This window comes from Erpetoichthys calabaricus, chromosome 2 (genome assembly GCF_900747795.2).
Source record: "Erpetoichthys calabaricus chromosome 2, fErpCal1.3, whole genome shotgun sequence".
In the NCBI taxonomy this organism is placed as follows: Eukaryota; Metazoa; Chordata; class Cladistia; order Polypteriformes; family Polypteridae; genus Erpetoichthys; species Erpetoichthys calabaricus.
This window is the reverse complement of record NC_041395.2, coordinates 19,514,328-19,535,067: the sequence shown is the minus strand read 5'-3', so window position 1 is coordinate 19,535,067 and position 20,740 is coordinate 19,514,328. Positions and strand designations below refer to the sequence as shown.

Sequence of the window (20,740 nt, the reverse complement as noted above, 5' to 3'; positions counted from 1 at the left end):
ATATCTGAAGAAGAGCACGGGGGTAATGGAAATAGTGGCGATGAACTGAGACATGATGCCGAAAGAGAGTCCGCACCGCGTAAGGCAAAATTACGTAAATATGATCCTGAATATTTACAATTCGGATTTATACCGTACAAAGACAACAGTGATCAGCCACAATGTGTCATTTGTTTAAACGTGTTATCGAACGAAAGTTTGAAACCTGCTAAACTGAAGCGCTATCTTGTAACAAAGCATAATGAACTAAAACAGGGGTAGGCAACGTCGGTCCTGGAGTGCCACAGTATGTGCAGGTTTTTGTTCCAACCCAGTTCCTTAACGAGAACTCAATTATTGCTGATGAAGCACATATTGCTTAAGTGACATTTTAATGCTTCATTTTAGTGGTCTCGCTTGTTAAGGTTCTCCAACCTTAATTGCTTATTTCAATCTTAAACTGCTGCATTCAGTGTTTTAATTGCTCCTTATTAGCAATAAGATGTAAAACAGGGGTAGGCAATGTCGGTCCTGGTGAGCCGCAGTGGCTACAGGTTTTCATTCCAACCCAATTGCTTAATTAGAAACCAATCATTGCCAATCTCAGACCTTATTTAATTTTATGGCTTGTTAGTCTGTGCAATGTAAGGCTTTTATATCGTAGATTTTTTTCCTTTCCAAGGATATCATCCAAATGATTTGAAGCCTAAAACAGATCATTTTCAGTCTGTCACATTTTTCTATTAAGTGTTTTATTAAATCAAACCGTGCATGATGAACACACACAGATGTAATTGGAAAAAAGCTAGCTGGAGAACTGCTGGCTGCTTTGTCTTTTACATCTTATTGCTAATAAGGAGCAATTAAAACACTGAATGCAGCAGTTTAAGATTGAAATAAGCAATTAAGGTTGGAGAACCTTAACAAGCGAGACCACTAAAATGAAGCATTAAAATGTCACTTAAGCAATATGTGCTTCATCAGCAATAATTGAGTTCTCGTTAAGGAACTGGGTTGGAACAAAAACCTGCACATACTGTGGCACTCCAGGACCGACGTTGCCTACCCCTGAACTAAAAGACAAACCCGTTGATTTCTTCAAACGTCGAGCAGAAGTGTATGCAAATCAGCAGAAAATTATTAGCACTGCGACAACAGTAAATGAAAAAGCTCTTAAGGCTTCGTATATTATGGCAATGCGAATAGCTTAGAGCAAAAAAAGCACACACGGTTGCGGAGAGTTTGATTATGCCAGCGGCTTTAGAAATATGCGAGATAATGTTAGGAAAAGAAAGCAGCCGAAAATTACTGTCTATACCAGTATCAAACGATACCATCAGAAGGCGAATTTGCGACATGTCCAATGACATCCAATTACAATTGGTTGAGCGCCTACAAAGCAGTACATTTGCCATACAGTTGGACGAAAGTACCGATATTGCAGGCCAAGCGCAGTTACTCGTCTACGTTAGATATTGCGGCAATCCTCCGAATACCGGTCCCAAATTATTTAACAACTGTTTTCCTATCGAGTGGACAATACTACACTGAAAGCCGCGAAAAAATATTTATTGCAAGACAATAAGATGTATTTCCAATATTTTGTATTAATTCCAGCACAACAGCTGCAACGTCTCTTAATGGTAAAAGTAGTTATTATAATTCACTATGGTGTCCCAGCTGGTCAGACCCTCAAACAACATCACATGTTTCGACTTCACGTCATACAGCCATTATTATCTTGTCAGATGTCATGATGCAACCGATATTTTTAAATAAGTAAGCTGGTTATAACTAACCATATTGCTCCCGCTCCTAAATATTGTCCACTCGATAGGAAAACAGTTGTTAAATAATTTGGGACCGGTATTCGGAGGATTGCCGATATTGCTTTGACAATGATGTGGTCGAGGACTTTCTGTTCTGCAAACCTGTGCCACTTAGAACGACAGGTGAAGATTTATTTGCAATGCTAAATGATTTCTTCATTGCTAACAAGCTTGAGTGGTCCAGCTGTATTGGAATTTGTACGGACGGAGCTGCAGCAATGACAGGTCATAAAAGTGGGGTTGTTGCACGCGTACGAACTGTTTCTCCGAATATTATTTCCACACATTGCATGATTCATCTTGCTAGTAAGAATTTAAATGAATCCTTCGGTGAAGTGCTAAATACATGCATTAAACTAGTTAATTGGATAAAGTGCAGACCGTTGAATGGACGACTGTTTGCTGCACTGTGCGAAGAAAGCGGCTCAGATCATCGACATCTGCTGCTACACACAGAGGTTCGCTGGTTGTCACGCGGAAAGGTACTTCAACGTGTCTTCGAGCTTCGCAGTGAACTGGCATCATTTTTGATGGACAAAAACTCAGAGCTGGTGAAGTTTGTTTCAGATAATGTATGGCTTGCAAAATTGGCTTACCTGGCTGATATCTTTTGTCAACTTAATGCACTTAACACATCACTGCAAGGCAGAGATTCAAGCGTGTTGAAAACAACAGACAAGATAACTGCCTTCAAGAAAAAGTTGAGAATATGGAAGACACGAGTACAAAATAAAAGCTGTGATATGTTTGAACTGTTAACTGAATTTCTGAATGAAAACAATATGGCCATTGATAACTTGGCAACAGATATCTTTGACCATTTGTCGGCGATGGAAGAATACTTTGACAGGTACTTTCCAACAGATAACATTGCAGATTATGACTGGATCAGAAATCCATTCAGTTGTCAGCTTACCAACTTGACCGGGAAGGAAGAAGAACAGTTGGCTGAATTGTCTAGTGACAGAAGTCTCAAACTTACATTTCAAGAACAAACACTGACCGCGTTTTGGTGCAACGTTAGGAACGAGTATACGCTTTTAGCTGAGAGAGCATTGACTGTGCTGGTCCCATTTGCAACTACCTACCAGTGCGAAGCATCGTTCTCAGCATTAGCTGTGATAAAATCTAAGTTTAGATCACATCTCCAGGTGGAAGATGACATTCGAGTGTGTCTATCAAAAATCTCACCAAGGATAGACCTTCTCTGCCGACAAAAGCAAGCCCACACATCTCATTAGTTTCTATGAGTATTAGAGTCTAATGTAATTGTATTACATTTGAGCATATTAAATAATTAAAACGTTTACCACTGGTAGGGAGCCGTAAAATTAATAGTCTTACTCTCCATTATTGAATGAACAATGTTGTATTGTAGTTATGCAGTATGAGTATTAAGCATTAAATATTGTAGTTCTGCATTTTTTGTTTTTGCTAAGCAGGCTTTAGTCCTGTGACTGTCGTATGACACTGTATCATTGACTGTCAATAGTTAGTGTTGTTATGATATGACTACAAAGAATGATTTATTTTATAAAGTCGACTTCAGATAAAAGAAGTTTACACTTTATGCCTGTGGCTATGCTATTATAATTTGGGTTGACAAATCCGGCCGCATCAGGGGTCCGCGAATATTGTATGGCTTGTAAAGGGGTCCCAGGACTGAAAAAGTTTGAGAACCCCTGTTCTAATATACACAAAAGAATTATGAAAAAAAGAAAGAAAACTAAAAAGAACAGGCTAACTACTGTGAGATTTGTTATCTGTTATTGTTCTATGAGGTCAACAACTATGCGAAGATACTTCAAAGCCCTCGAGTTGTCACCGACACAAACTGCTTAAACGGGGTGGCGGTCGGATTTTGACGCGTTTTAAATCACAAGCTCCAGTCTCTGTCGGCAGAGGGCGCCAACGTGCCGTTCTCAGTCGTGATGTTTGGCGCCGCGCCGCTTTAGCCGTCTCTTTACCGCACCCTCATAACCCCCCCTCGCCTGTGCCGAATGACTGACACGGACCAAAGTTATCCCGGAATAAGGACAGCACGCATGTGCCGTCAACCCGGATGTAAAATTTACGCCCTTTCTCTTCCATTTTATTGCCTGTGCCATTAAAACACGATCTGTACATATTAGCAGACTTTGTAAGAAAAGCGATCGGCAGCAGAGCGGCACTGCTGGCTGACCCGGGTCAGTCCGGGCTGGGCGAACCCGACCGCTAATTCAGGTTGACACTGGAGTGGTATGAAGCGAATTTCGTCGTCTGGCAGCTCACTGCCCACCAGGACAAACAAAGCGAGCAACACAAACCCGTGAGTGACAGTCGGGGTGCCACGGCGATGTGTCTCGGGATAACTCGAGAGGTAATTCTAACGCTGCGCCGTCTTGTGTCTCTTGTCTTTTTTGTAGGCGTGGCTGCCTTGCTGTCCCCAATGTCCCCAGTCACTCACAAACTTTCTCACCCTCCTTTCGTTTCAGCCTTTATGCAACTGCCAAGGCTAGGTGACCCTGCAAATGGATTTCAGGGGTAAGAAGTATGAACGGGGCAGCAACTGGTCGGACCCGGAGGTGGTGGAGCTTCTGCAGCTTTGGGCGAACGACTCGGTGCAGATGGAACTGGAGAGCTGCCTGCGGAACCAGCACGTGTTTAATCGCATCGCTGAGGTGCTGCGAGAAAAGGGCATCCACCGCACCGGGGACCAGTGCCGGGAGAAGATCAAGAAGATGAAGCTCGAGTACCGGCGCATCAAAGACAACCAGAAGATCGTGCGGGGCGGGCGCGCATGGAAGTTTTACGAGGTGATGGACCGGGTGCTCACCAACCGCCCGTCGCTTTCTTACGGCTCCCTCGGGGGCAGTGTGATCGCCCAGCAAGTGCTGCAGGGCGCCGTGGGCATAGAGGGCTACCACCTGCACGCTCCACACCTCTCTGCCTTTGGCTCACCACCGTCTGGCGCCTTCATTTTTGGGCACCCCCCGAAAGCCGGCGAGATGACGGAGATCAAGTGCGAGGAAATTGACTCGGATGAGCCGGGCCTGACTCCCGAGCCGCCGCCCGAGCTCATGTACCACGTCGGCTCCGGAGACGAACCCGAGGGAGTCAGAGAGCTCGGGCTGGAGCAGCAGGACATGTCCGCAGCGGGAATGCGAGAGGACGGCTCAGCGGACGTCGGGATCTCACCCACAGGTAGGCGGGGCGAAGGGGAGGCTACGTAAATCTCCGACCAATAGAATTCGCTCCTCCGATGCCGAGGCGTTCATTCAAAGTACAGTATATGATAAGAGGATACAGAGATAAGACAGTGCAGTTTGAGGATTATACTCGGGTATACAGAAACGGGTTCAAGCGTCCGGAAAAAAGATCGAGAGGCATCAGCATTTCAACATTTACAGAAAGAGCGGATCATTTATCAGAACTTTCAGGTGAAACGCTGTCCGTTTGCTGGTCTCTTGAATGAATAACTGAAAGAAAGTTTCAAAAAGTTGCTGCCTTGCCCGCGTTGTGTGGGAAATTGGCTAATAGGGAAGATTTGATTTTAGAAATAGAGCGCAAATGATCAAGATTATACATGAATTACATAGTGCTTTATTTGTCATCGAAGAAGCTCTTTAAATGAATGAATAAATAAACAGATAGATGCATAAATTGATATATTTATATATATATCGTAGCGACGGACGGCACTGAAGTCCCAAGAGGCTCTGCGGCGCTACACTTAAGCTAAGACTGTTAATTATGATTTATTTTATGTTGGCTTTCAAACAGTAGTGCTTAATTTTGCTTTGTAGCATTTGGCAATGGGAGTGTTTTAGATAGATAGATACTTTATTAATCCCAAGGGGGAAGAGTCGCATAGTGTGGGGGAGTTTTAATTTTAGTGAAGTTTAAATTTCAATGGCGATTGAGTTTGCCTACCAATGCTGCCTGGTGTATGCACCCCGGACCAAAGGGGAGAGGCTTAATTTGAATATTGGCGTTTGTAGTGGTTGTGTGTATTACTTGAATGTACAAAACTACCACCATTATGGAAAGAGTAAAGACAAAGTGTTTTTCTGGATAAATCGAGTCTGCCTATTTGTCACAACTGAGAGGACGTGGTGGATGTTTGCAGACTGGTTGACCGACCACAAGCGTTACCTGATAGGTAACCATCCATATAATCAGATTGTGATTCAGACTTATAAATATATATATATTTATAAATATATATATATATATATATATAATATACTGCAATGTCTAAAAAAGAAGACAATTCAAAAAAGAAAGCAAAGTTCGGACTTGGCAGACCCATTCCCAGTGATGCGCTATACCAACGTATTGCTGCTGGTATGTTAGAGCCCCCCATTGTGTTTCTTGACACACTTCTGCTGAGTAATTCATTGGCTGAAAGTCCTCAGTGTTGCTGTGTCAGAGAGAGGATGTGCAGTGTTGTTCATAACGGCACTCAGTTTAGTTTTAATTCACTCCTTTACTATGACCTCCAGGGAGTCCTAAGTTTGTCCCCTTTAACTTAGCTTGTTGATTCGGTGGGCTTATCTTAAAGTGATGTTACCAACTCAGGACAGCACAGCGTAATAGAAGATGTGAAGGATGTCACGTCCCACGTTAAGGAAGACAAGTCTGCTCTGCCCTTTCTTATACAGTTCCTCTGTCACTGATACGGACCCCCTATTACTTGCTAGACTGCCCCACCTCTACTTCCACTCCTTGAAGAGTGACTGGACATAGAGGCTCTTTGGAGCACTGAAAGCCAATAACCAGTTCCTTAGTTTTGCTGGGGGCGGCACGGTAGGGCAGTGAGTAGCGCTGCTGCCTCGCAGTTGGGACACCTGGGGACTTGGGTTCGCTTCCCGGGTCCTCCCTGCGTGGAGTTTGCATGTTCTCCCCGTGTCTGCGTGGGTTTCCTCCGGGTGCTCCAGTTTCCTCCCACAGTCCAAAGACATGCAGATTAGGTGGATTGGCGATTCTAACTTGGCCCTAGTGTGTGCTTGGTGTGTGGGTGTGTTTGTGTGTGTCCTGCGGTGGGTTGGCACCCTGCCCGGGATTGGTTCCTGCCTTGTGCCCTGTGTTGGCTGGGATTGGCTCCAGCAGACCCCCGTGACCCTGTGTTCGGATTCAGCGGGTTGGAAGATGGATGGATGGATAGTTTTGCTGGGCATAATCGTAAGCGAGGTAAGGAGACTGCTAAAATATAGGAACTGAAGACATTGAAGAACAAACAAGTAGATTTAGAGTTCTTTGGAGAAAAAAAAATAAATGACAAAAGTGATCAAGAAATCAATTATAAATGTGTGGCAATTAATATAGCAATAAGATAGATTAATAATTCTTTATATTTATTTACTGCTTTTCTCACAACTCAAAGCACTTAGACAGAGGGGAGCCTCTTCAAGTCCCACTAATGTTTCGCACCCACCTGGATGATGTGACGGCAGCCGTTATTGTGCCAGTGCGCTCACCACACATTGGCTGTTAGGTGGTGAAGTGTTGAGAGAGAGAGAGCCAATCAGAGACAGGGGATGATTAGGGGGTCAGAATGACCAGACCGTGGTGGGCAATTTAGTCAGGACATCGGCATACACCCTACTCTTTATGAAGAATGACCAGGTATCTTTTATGACCACAGAGAGTCAGGGCCTCAGTGTTTATGGCACCATTTTTACAACATGATGTCCCCTTGCGATCGACATTCAGACCACCGGGTTATCGCCCCCTACTGGTCTCACCCACACCTCTCAAGCTTTTCCTAAATCGTCTCCTCTTATTCAAGTACTGGCCAGGCCTGAATACGCTTAGCTTCAGGGGGATGACCTGTTCTGACGTGCAGGTGGTATGGGCACATCTCCACTAGACCCCTAGATGTTGTGCAGAATTCTGTAATTTATCTTACTATCCGTCCATCCATCCATTTTCCAACCCGCTGAATCCGAACACAGGGTCACGGGGGTCTGCTGGAGCCAATCCCAGCCAACACTGGGCACAAGGCAATTTATCTCACTATTAGAATGTTATTAATAACCCTCAGCTTGGCCTTCTTTAGCAATTTCTTGTGGTCTAAAGTGCTGAAGTGGTGAGAGAGATAGCCAATCAGAGACAAGGGCTGATTAGGGGGCCTGAATGACCAGGTAGTGGTGGGCAATTTAGAAAGATAGAACTTTTATTTGTTGCCAGGAGGTGAAATTTGGCTTTTTTTCAGAAGCTCTTTAAATATGTAATAGTTAGAGAAGTAAATAAATATACACACACAGACACACTTTAGTATGAACACACACCAAAATGACTATAAAGCAAGAAAATTAAAAAGAGAAAACCTGTGATGTGGCAGTGCCAGTCCCCATGAGGCACTAATGCAGGTGTATTACTGTTGGCACGTAAGGAGCCCCCCAGTTGTGTTTCTTCACACACTTCGCTAAATAATTGGTTGGCTCCAAGTCCTCAGTGTTTTGTGTGTCACAGAGAGGATGTGCAGCATTGTGGCAGGGGTGTCAAAACCTAAAAGGGACCAGATTTCCATCCATCCATCCATTTTCCAACCTGCTGAATCCGAACACAGGGTCACGAAGGGTCTGCTGGAGCCAATCCCAGCCAACACAGGGCACAAGGCAGGAACCAATCCCGGGCAGGGTGCCAACCCACCGCAGGACACACACAAACACACTCACACACCAAGCACACACTAGGGCCAATTTAGAATCGCCAATCCACCTAACCTGCATGTCTTTGGACTGTGGGAGGAAACCGGAGCGCCCGGAGGAAACCCACGCAGATTTGATAATGTGAAAATAGCTGAGGGCAGACTATTTAAATATTTTTATATATATATATATATATATATATATATATATATATATATACTAGCTGTCCTCCGCGGCTTCATCCACGTAGTAGTGATGAAACAGGACAAACTTTAAACATCAATTAAAAAAAATGTAATCCTGGCCAAGTGGAAGGAAGGTACGGTCCAATATCAGATGTTGGCACTGTATCTGATCGTGTTCAGCTCTGACGGGAGAGCATCCCTCACGTGGGGAGAAACGCACATGGCCGTGATATCTCTGCCAATCAGCAGCAGCCCTCTAAAACACACGTAGCTCTGATCTCTCTCTCTCTCATAAACGTCAAATGTTATTCCTTAACAATCTTTAGATGATATGTCTCCTAAACAAACAGGTATCACTAGCTAAGCGGAGGTAAGGTGCACTCCAACATGTGGCGAGAGGCAGAGCAACTCGAATGGAGGCTGGCACATGAGTGAGGAGGGCCCTGCCCTCCTCCCCGCGGCTCGCTGCGTCTCTTTCGGATTTGCGCAGATAAATTGGTACTGCAAGCGAACTCTGATACTTAGCGCGATGACAGAAGTCGCAAAATCAACTGGAATGTTCAAGCAAATTATAGAAAAAAACACGATTTAAATCCGTTAAGGAGTTCTCTCGTGAAAAGTGGACAGACATACAGACAGACAGATGTTGGATTTTATATATTGTAATAAAAAAATTCTGCCATCTCAGAGAGACACTTTCATGTCCTGCGAGACGAGACTTTGTGCCAAGAGATTTAACCGTGGCCGGGGTCGGAAATAAAAGACAAAAAAAGAGTAGATGACAAAGTAGAACGGCGTAAAGAATTCAAAAATGCTGGCGCGATACACATCCAGAGCAGGTTAGAGATAATAAAAGTACTAAAATTCGAAAGTCGCAAAAAAATGATAGTAAAGATCGCATTATTGTAAACAAACAGAAATTATTATTCAGTGATATAACAAAACAGGGAAAAGAGATCGAATATATTGTTCAGATTTAAACTTTAAGCTGGAGATTTGTAGATCGTCTAATTCATGTTGCCATCAGGGAAAGTAGTGTTTCTTCCCAACCAGTAACCCCGCGATTCTCGAAAGAATCGCAAATCCAAGAATGGTAATCACTTTCTGTTCCCTCCGATATTTGGAGGGATGAAATATCATGGAGGGTGGGTGCGTCCACTTCACTCCACAGCAGTGCCACTCACAGTATGGCGGCGATGTTGACGTACGATTCTGCTATTCATGAGGCGTGTTTCAGAATTGCGTTGTAGGCGCCTTCGTGTATTGTTTTTATCCATGCTGTCTCGTTTTGGCAGCGGTGGTAGTGTGAACAACTTGCCTGTTGCCTCTGGCATCTGTGCATATATACTGTACAACCTGGTGTGCGCGCTGTACCTCAGGCTTAGTTTACAGGTTGTAGCCATACGGGCTCGTTTTTGTATTACTATTCGTTGAGCTCTTTCTTTTTGGAGCCGTGACTCCTTTGCCTGTGCTGTTGCAGAAGCGCGTTGTGGGCGCCATCGTTCATTGTGTCTATCCATACGGGCTCGTTTTTGTATTTCTGTTAGTTGAGCTCTTTCATTGTGGAGCCGTGACTTCTTTGCGTCTGGTGTTTTTGAAGCGCGTTGTAGGAGCCTCCGTTTATTGTTTTTATCTATGCGGTCTCGTCTTTGTTGTTCTGTGGCTGTGTCGTTAGGTAGACGTCGTTTACTGTTAGGAATCATACTTCAACTTACTTTTAATACTGAATTACCATCATGTGATCCAAATATGCCACACTGACTGCTGGCACAGTGGATTAGAGCAAGTTTAGTTTACAGGTTGTGTTGTTTGGATGCCACCTACTGACTCTGAGAAGCCGCTGGGTTTGACCCTGGGGCGCCGTGGCGCTGTGCGCATGCGCCTCGGTGCGTCCACCGTCCGTGCATAAATTAAACTGTCGTTTAGTAATATAGATGAAGAGGCGTATCCGTGAGAATTAAAAGATTTGTTGTTTGGTGAAAGTGAAATCCCGCAAGAGAAAATTTCAAGCCCCGTGAGACAAGACTTTATGCAAAGAGATTTGGAAAAGTCCTGCCCACATCTAAAACATTTACAACCACGTACAAGGTTTAATCATTTCTCACTTGTGTGAATGCTATTGTCGGACACAGTTCATGTAGAGAGAAAGAAATGAAATTCACTCATATGGCGCGTTATCACGATGTAACTCCAAACACGGGACCAAAATTCAATGCGATATTGATGAAAAGGTAAAAGCGAAAAGAGATCGAATATATGGACATAGGTGATATGACAGAGGTATGTAGATATTGTTTGGATTTAAACTTTAAGTCAGAGACTTGTAGATCATCTAATTCATGTTGCCATCAGGGAAAAGTAGTGTTGCCTCCCAATGAAGAGGCGTATCCACGAGAATTAAAAGATTTGTTGTTTGGTGAAAATGAAATCCACATACGTGAGCGACAGAGATGTGAAGTTGCTGGCGCGTAGCGCAGGTGGGCTGGTGTGTGTAGATATATATAGATAGATAGATATAGATATGTATATATTTAGAAATTGTCACACTTGGGTCACAGATTTGCACAGAAACAAAGGAGATTGTAGAGACAGGAACTATATTCAAACACTTCAAACAAACATATGTCTCTTTCAAAAGTAAGACAGAGCTGACAGTTCTATCTCTCAATTAAAAGAATGCAAAAACATCTTCCTCATCATAGTGGTGCACGTCAGGAGCGGGACCCCCAAACAGGAGCAGAGGATGTCAGAAGGAGGAGAGAGACACAAAGCAAAGAGCCAAAAAGGACAGGTGCTGTTCAGGCTTTTAAATATGCGAAGTGTCGCAAAGATGAAGTCCCTTTACACTGTGCCACAGCATGTAGTTTGTTTATTTGACAGCCTGTAGATCGGAGTCCCGATCTGATTATGTCCGTGGTTTGATCCCCGCAAGGGGAGCAGTAGAGTGTGTACGCCTGATGAGCCCAAAATAAGGGCGAAACACGTGTCGCATACTCTTTGCATTATTTGACAGTAAACTATGCAACATTCCATAGTCTGCTTCTCACAACTGAAGAGGGCCCCGTGGTGGATGTTTGCCGAATGGCAGACCAACCACAAGCGTTACCTGGTAGGTAACCACCCATACGATCAGGTCGGGACTCAGACTACGAATGCAATGAATCTATCTATCTATCTATCTATCTATCTATCTATCTATCTATCTATCTATCTATCTATCTATCTATCTATCTATCTATCTATCTATCTATCTATCTATCTATCTATCTATCTATCAATCAATCAATCAATCAATCAATCAATCAATCAATCAATCAATCAATCAATCAAATCAATCAATCAATCAATCAATCAATCAATCAATCAATCAATCAATCAATCAATCAATCAATCAATCAATCAATCAATCAATCAATCAATCAATCAATCCAATCAATCTATCTATCATACGTAATTTCCGTTTCAAACGTGAAAAGAATTTTATATATACATATATACAGGTAAAATTCTGTTACAACGAACTTCCAGGGACCTAAAAAATATTTCTTTGTAATGAAAATTTCGTTATAATGAGATTCTTGCGTCCAAGCGTTTGCAATCATTTCAATAGCTTCTTTCGCATTAATTTTAATCTTCTCCTGTCTATAAGTTATGCTGACAGCATTTTCTTGCGGTGATACACTTTCAGGGTGCGAATGATGCCCAAATCCAATGGCTGAAGCACTGCTGTGCAATTGGGTGGGAGGAATTCAACGCGAACATTAGGGAAGCGTGTTGTGGGCAGAACAGTTATCAATCAGAAGCCGAATCATCCTTTTCTTCTTCTTCATATTGTGAGGTTTCTGAACTCTTTTGAGATCCCCCCCACCCAATGGGAACGTCATGCTGAAGTGCGTCCCGAAGAGCAATTGCCGCGTCTGTGAAAGGTTGTTTGTCCGTTGCCGGGGCAACAGCAGACACACAGCAGTGCAGTGAGGTGCCACAGAAGCAAATCCGGTGTGGCGGAAGTACTGAGGTCCAACACTCCCAAGGCATTGGGGCGCCCCCTGGTGGTGACCACGGGCCCCTACAGGGATGAGCTTCCAAGTTCTGTACCCATGGTCCCCACAGCTACCAGGGAGGATGCTCCCTCGTGTTCCGGAGGATCCACAAGCCCTCCTCCGGTCCTCCTGGGCGTCCCGGCCGTGCATGAACGCCCGCCAGGCACCACAATATATAATATATATATATATGTATATAGAAATGCAAATCCACTGCATTCAATGCATTTTATTTTTAGGTCTGTTCTCAGGTCGTATTCAACTTAGCAGAAGTGTCAGCAGAAGCCGAGTGTAAAGGTCAAAGGCTATGAGTTATCAATGAGTGCGCTTAGATGGCACCCACAGAATCGAGATAAGGCAGGTAACTTGGTTCCTAAGACGTGTGCACAAGTATCACTTTTCACGCTGACTGGGATTTATGTAGCGGAAGTGTGTGGAAGTTGGCTTACGCACAGTTTTGTGCAACTGAATTTTTTTGTGTGTACGCACATTTCCACTTTTGTCCATCCGCCTGGTTTTAGTGTGAATTCTACACACAGCATTATGCATGAAGCCCCTGGTGATGGCTCATGCAAAAACAAGATGCATCATTGTGTATCTGAGCTTTTTTGTCACAAGGATTATATTAGCATCTTACAACATTTATGATACAATTGGTTCCTTTTCTTTTGTTTTTTTAGTTGGAGGACAGGCAGGTCAAGTGACTTGCTGAGGGTCACACAGTGTTGTCAGTACTGGGATTTGAACCCACAACCTTAAGAGTTTGATGTCCAAAGCCTTGACCACTACACCACACTGCCTCCCAAACAAACAGAATTAAATAAAAACGAAGTGACTGAAACCCAAACAAGATTAAAAAATCACAGTGAGAATTCAGGCAAGACATCAAAAACGAGGTAAGACATGAAAATGAATCTCATAGAGAATGCCGTAAGGGTTTGGAAGGATTTATCCGCAGATTGCATAAAGCTCAATGACCTTTTATCCCGTCTGCTGGTGGATTCGAGGTCACGACCCCCCGGGACCACGCCCCAAGAAACACAGTGCACAACCCTAACAACAGTATGCAAAATGGCTTCCACTATAGGAAAACGCTATGAGACCCTAAAATTCAACCCTGATCATCCTGACACTGGCATTCCTAAAGTTCAGTTCTGAGCTTAAAAAATTCAGAAGTGAGCGTCAGTAGGCTTTGTGCCTTAGGAATCAAGTTACCCAAACTATTGTAGCACATTTCAGTAATTATTTACCACTCTGATGCTGATCTTTCTGGTCATAAAATAGATCATTACGATAGCAATTGACTAGAAGAATTCATAATTAATTGCAGAATTACGGTATTTAAGGGTCCCTCTAGAGTGCCTCCTTCTCTTGTACGATTTGGCTCAAAAACTAATCAGCAGTCACAAGGCATCATGGGGCACTGTGAAAAAATTTGGCGAATAAGGTCACCGGCAAACCCGACACATTCACTGTGAAACACACTAAGGCGAATTTCGCAGATTAACTCTAGTCATCGGTGAAATGTTAAAAATTATTAACAACAAAACACAATTTCAGCAGTTTAAATTACAATTAAAAATATAATCCTTGTGACTAAAAGCTCAGATGCACAACAATGTATCTTGTTTTTGCATGAGCCATCAGCAGGTCTTGACTGCCATGATGTTACAGAGCTGGACTTCTAATAAATGTTATTCTTGCTGTTTCCCCTTCCAGGTTTTAGTGATAGGAATGTGGCATGCTCATCGGGGGCAGGACCTGCAGGTGGCACAGGTGCCCCACTAGGCTCATCCCTAGGAACGATCCCACGACTTCGCAAGCGGCGGAAAGCAGGCCGGCCGAGGGAGAGTCTGGACGAAGCTCTAGTGCGCTTCCTCAGCTCGCAGCGGGCAGCCGAAGAGCGTTTCTTGGCTTTGGAAGAGTGTCGCCTTCAACGGGAGGCGGAGGCCGAGGAGCGGCGGGCCCAGCTGGATCAGCGGCGGGCTGAGATGGAACGGCAGCATGAATTCCGCATGTTCAGTGTCTTTGCTCACATGGTGAGTGCACTCCGGCCCGACTCGAGCTCCGTGTCGTCCCCTCACTTTGGTCGAGCCAGGAGGGAGGAAGAGGACATTGGGGGACACAGCTGGGCTGGAGCTGATACCCAGAAGCCGAGTCCATACTTGTCGAGACGTGGAAACCTGCTCCGTGACTATGAAGACATTCTTCAGGAGGGCTTCGTCATGTATAGCAAAGACAAGCACGATGAGGACAAGAACCCCACCGTAAGTGAATCAAGTGCCACCTTAGATAATGTGTTTATGAACATACCAGCTTTTGGCATTTGGTGATAATTATCTGAGGGTTTTAGCCTAATGGTAGCCTCTTGGTGGGTAAGGAGGTGGGCTGTAATCTGTAGGTGTGATGGTTCTATCCTGCCATTAACTCAATCTGTGCCCCTGAAGCCACGGTCAAATCATGGGTCCAGCAGGAGAAACATGGAAACAATTATGGTAGCTACTTGGCTAAACAGTGCATTCAGAAAGGGTTCAGATGCCTTCACGTTCTGCACACGTTATTGTGTTATGCATTTCATTTTAAGCTGATAACATTCACCATTTTTGCCCATCGATCTACACTGAATACCCCATAATGGCAAAGCAAAAACACGTTTTTAAAAAGGTTCAGAAGTCTATTCAAAATCAGAAACTGAAGCCTCTCATGCCTTGGAAGTATTCAGACCCTTTATTCCCAGGGTCCACAACTCCGGTCCTGGAGGGCTGCAGTGGGATAAACTGCCTGCAAATTGTGTAGAGACTCAAATCAAGAAGACCTGAACTTGGAATTGCTGCCAAAGAGCCTTCTACAAAAATATGGAATAAAGCAGGGGGTCCCCAACTCCATCCTGGAGGGCCTCGGTAGCTGCAGGTTCTCATTCTAACCCTTTTCTTAATTAGTGACCTGTTTTTGCTGCTAATTAACTTCTTTTGAATTAATTTTAATTGACTTATTTTTGAAGATTTGTTTCTATGAATTGCTTCATTTCTTTCCTTAAATGGCACCCAAACAGAAATGAAATGGGAAGTGAGGGAGCCAACAGAAGACCAACTAAGTCAGAGCCTCAAACTCCAACCAGTTGCTTAATTAGGCGCCGATTCTTGTTGTTAATTAAACTCGTTCTTTAATTCCATGGCTTGTTGCTGCTCTTGATGTTCTCTTTTCTAAGTGCACTATTGAAATGTTTAGGTGACATAAGCAGATGAACATTCCTGAGACCTTCACCTTTTTTATTTTCAGATATTGTATGATAGACACAGTTTGCTGCTCATGTTTTGGCTTATTTTGTGTCTCATGATTGTTTGGCTGCTAATTAAGGAAAAAGAAACAAGGGGTCTGAGTCTTCAAGAGCAAGTCACTTAAAATGAATGCAAAAGGAGTTAATTAGGAGCAAAAACAGATCACTAATTAAGAAAAGGGTTAGAATGAAAACCTATAGCCACTGGTGCCCTCCAGGACCAGAGTTGGGGACTCCCTGTTTTATTCCATATTTTGTAGAAGCCTCTTTGGAAGCAATTCCAAGTTCAGGTCATCTTGATTTAGTCTGTACAAGCTTTGCAGGCAGTTTATCCTTTATTAATCATCCATCCATCCATCCATCCATCCATCCATCCATCCATCCATCCATCCCATTGTTCCTGGCAGATCTTCTCAAACTCCATTAGACTGAATAGGAAGTGTCTGTAAACTGCCACCTTCAGGTCTGTCCATACGTGTTCTCTGGGGTCTTAGTGGGGGGCTTTGGCTGGGCCACTCAAGGACAGTCCGAGTCTTGTCCTGAAACTGCTTCAGCCTTGTCTTGGCTCTGTGCTTTGGGTCATTGTCAGTGCTTGGAAGGTGAACCATCACTCCAGTCTGAGTTGGTGTGCACTCTTGCACAGGTTTTCTTCAAGGTCCTCTGTAATTGTCCACGTTCATCCTTCCTTCAGTTCTGACCAGTCTACCTGTCCCTACACCAACGTTGTATGATGCCTTCACCACTATACTCCACCATAGGGGTGGTATTAGGCAGGTGATGAGCAGTGCCTGGTCTTCACCAGATGTAGCACTTGTGAGTTCTGCACAAAGAGTTCAATTTTTGTCTCATCAGACTAGAGGATCTTTTTTCCCTCAAGCTCTCAGAGTTCTGTAGTGAGGTGACTTTTACTCCAGAGTGGCTTCTGTCTGGCTGCTGTACCATAAACACCTGATTGATGGAGTGCCTAGCTGAGATGGTCCTCCTTCTGACAGGTTCTCCAAACTCAGCAGAGACTTCTGAAGCACTGCTGCAGTGACCATTGGGTACCTAATCACATTAGAACACTCTACACGAGAACAGGCCATTCAGCCCAACAAAGCTCGCCAGACCTATCCACTTAATTCTTCCAAAATAACATCAAGTCGAGTTTTGAAAGTCCCTAAAGTCTTACTGTCTACCACACTACTTGGTCGCTTATTCCAAGTGTCTATCGTTCTTTGTGTAAAGAAAAACTTCCTAATGTTTGTGCAAAATTTACTCTTAACAAGTTTCCAACTGTGTCCCCGTGTTCTTGAGGAACTCATTTTAAAGTCACCGTCTCGATCCACTGGACTAATTCCCTTCATCATTTTAAACACTTCAGTCAGGTCTCCTCTTAATCTTCTTTTGCTTAAACTGTAAAGGCTCAGCTCTTTTAATCTTTCCTCATAACTCATCCCCTGTAGCCCTGAAATCAGCCTAGTCACTCTTCTCTGGACCTTCTCTAGTGCTGTTATGTCCTTTTTGTAGCCTGGAGACCCAAACTGCACCCAGGACTCCAGATGATGCCTCACCAGTGTGTTATAAAGCACCTTGAGCAGAACCTCCTGTGACTTGTACTCCACACATCAAGGCGCTATATAACCTGACATTCTGTTAGTCTTCTTAATGGCTTCTGAACACTGTCTGGAAGTCGATAGCTTAGAGTCCACTACGACTCCTAAATCCTTCTCATAAGATGTACTCTCGATTGCGTATTCAAACCTCACATTTTTACTTCCTATGTGTAGTTGTTTACATTTACTGACATTAAATTTCATCTGCCACAAATCTGCCTAGTCTCTCTGCTGTCCACGTCCTTCTGTGATAATATAATGGATACCAAATTATCATGTAATCCACCTATCTTGGTATCATCCGCAAACTTAACCAGCTTGTACCACTCTTAACATCAGCCAATTCTGATGAGTTCCTCACACCATCACCTATCTACTTACCACACCCTGAACTCCTACTTCTTTTTGTTTGATGCCCACCCTCTCATGTGGCACCTTATAAAATGCTTTCTGAAAATCCAGATAAATCACATCATCTGCTCCACTCTGATTGTATCCTTTTGTTGCCTCCTCATAGAATTCCAGCATGTTAGTAAAACACGACCTCCCTCTTCTGAGCCCATGCTGACTGCTCAGTTAAACTCCTGTACTTGCCAGGTGTTGCTCAATCTTATCCTTAATAATTCCTTCCATTAATTTTCCTGTGATGCATGTTACATCACAGCTACTTGGCTACAGCTACAGCTACAGCTACTTGGATCTGCCCTGTCACCCTTTTTATATAATGGGATGATATTTGTCATTTTCCAGTTTTTCAGAATCTCTCCAGTGCGTTCCCTGGCTAAGGCCCTTCTTGCTCAGTTAACCAGTTTACCCAGATGGCCAACTCTAGGAAGAGGCCTGGTGGTACTTGCACAAATTACTGAGGCCACTGTGCTCCGGGGGAACACTCAGAGCTTTATAAATGGCACTGTCCCCTTCCCGTGATCTCTGCCTCACTACAATTTGATTGCAGAGGTCTACAGAGAGTTCTTTGGACTTCATGGTTTGGGTTTTGTCCTGTCATGCAGTATGAATTGTGAACCCTCTCTACACAGCTACACACGTACCTTACTTAATGATGTCTAATCAGTTCAGTTGGCCACAGATGGACTCCATGGATGCATCTCAAAATGTAATTAAATCATACCGGACGGGCCTGAGCACAATGTGGAGTGCCACAGCAAAGGGCCTGAATTTTTTTTTTTTGATTTTTAATAAATTTGCAAACCGTTCGGAAAACATGTCCGCATGGCTTACTGAGTAAAGAGTAGTGGGCAAAAATGGCAAATTTAAAAATTAAACTTATGAGACAATAAAATGTGCAGAAAGTGAAAGAGTTGGAACACTTTTTGAATCCACTGTAACTATCCACATATTAATCTTTTGCAATGCTTCATCTTTCATATATTTCTTTCTGTGATCTGGTGTCTTTCATATCTACTGATTTCCTTTCTGAAATGATCTGTTCCCTATGCCATTATTGGTTATTGCGTGTAGACTGACATGCAAAAATCGCAAATGTATCCATTTAAATTAAATCTACAACACAATAAAGTGGGCGGTAAGAGGGTCTCAATACCATCTGAATGCACAGTTTATAATGGTGTTTAAATAAAATTGGGAGCCTGTCTCTCATACTCAGATATGGGGATGGATATTTGAGGAGTAAACCGCAGGACAATGATTATATTTTTATATTATGTACATTAAAGAACCATTAACAACAAATCAAATCAAATTAATAATATATAGAACACTTATTATAAAAGTAAAGTTGAATCAATCAGACTCTGCAGCTGCATGAATAAAAGGTAAACTACCATTTCCAGTTAGCGTAAATAGCTTAAAAGTTGATAGAAATCTACGTTTTGTACCTAATGCTTGCATTCAAAATTTGGTTGACCTACGTGAAACCATACTCAAGTTACATATACATACAGTCAGACACACAGACATAATTCCAAAAATGGTATTTTCGGACTCGGGGAGGTATAAAACGTCGACATTCATTAAAATCTTGGAATGGAATTTTTCGAGGATTCCAATACTTTCCCCATACTTCTTATTCGAGAAAATCAGGGAGGTCTAAAACGTTGAGATTCATCAATATCTCGACATCAAACTTTTGGGCGATTCCAATACTTTCCCTATACTTCGCATATACAAGAAAGTCAGGGAGATCTAAAACGTCAAGATTCATCAAAATCTCTACATCGAATTTTTGGAGGATTCCAATACTTTCCCCATACTTTGTATTTGAGAAAGTCAGTGAGGTCTAAAATGTTGAGATTTATCAAAATTTTGACATTGAATGTTTGGATGTTTACAATACTTTCCCTATACTTTGTATATGAGAAAGTCGGGGAGGTCTAAAACGTTGAGATTCATCAAAATCTCGACATCGAATTTTAGGACGATTACAATACTTTCCTTGTACTTTGTATACGAGAAAGTAAAAAGAGCTGCAACACGACCACACAAAGTTTGACATTTATTTGAAGGCTTGTACATTTTGTAACAAATCTGAGATGTAGTCAGTAGTCTAAAACAAACATGTCATTCTAGCCATCATATCCTGTCTCTCAGTTTACCGTACATTAAACAGATTTATAGGTAATGGCTCTGTAACTACTTGCTCTCATAACTGGACGTGTTACTGGCTTTTTTTTCCCTGCCCTTAAGTTTCATTATACTGTTCTAATAATACAACACATGATATGTACATCTGGCATATGGCCGACCTTTGGTGAAAAACACATGCTTGTCCCGGAGGTGGATTCTTTGAACTGATGAGATTTAGTTCACCATCTAGCAGATTTGGAGATTCATTTTTTTTCGTACAGATGTTTCTAAAATCTCATCTCATGCTTTTTAATGCAGTTATCCCTTGCGACTCGCAGGGGTCCGCGAATGTGAAAATCCATGAATATGTTTTGGGTCCATGATTACTGTGTATTCAAATTTATTTCATTAAAAAAGATGGAAAAAGTTATGAGAATATGAAATAGAATTATCACCGTGTAAGCCAGTCACGTGACAAAGCGGTGTGGCGTCCCCCAGACAGAGTGCATAATTCAACAGTTCTGAACTGTAACTTCTTACAAAATGTAACTTACTATAACAGATTAGTGTTTATATTTATGGTAGTAAAGAACAAAAATGATTGCTATTACAGATAAAAAAGAAAATGAGGAAAACGATAAAACACTCACAACACG

At 42.9% G+C, this 20,740-nt stretch overlaps 1 protein-coding gene and 1 long non-coding RNA gene across 2 annotated transcripts in view; both read left to right on the top strand.

The window, feature by feature from the left end:
* The first annotated feature begins 3,843 nt into the window (after positions 1-3,843).
* Positions 3,844-20,740, top strand: part of LOC114645665 (1-aminocyclopropane-1-carboxylate synthase-like protein 1) — a 93,983-nt gene continuing 77,086 nt past the window's right edge. The window contains 3 exon segments of the mRNA XM_051923605.1: positions 3,844-4,167; positions 4,283-4,991; positions 14,388-14,935. Of these exon segments, the coding sequence (XP_051779565.1) occupies positions 4,319-4,991; positions 14,388-14,935 (1,221 nt within the window). The 5' untranslated portion in view covers positions 3,844-4,167; positions 4,283-4,318.
* Positions 5,234-8,306, top strand: LOC127526812 (uncharacterized). Its single transcript, XR_007934250.1, has 3 exons — positions 5,234-6,576; positions 6,955-7,684; positions 7,793-8,306. It is a non-coding gene; the product is annotated as an uncharacterized LOC127526812 (long non-coding RNA).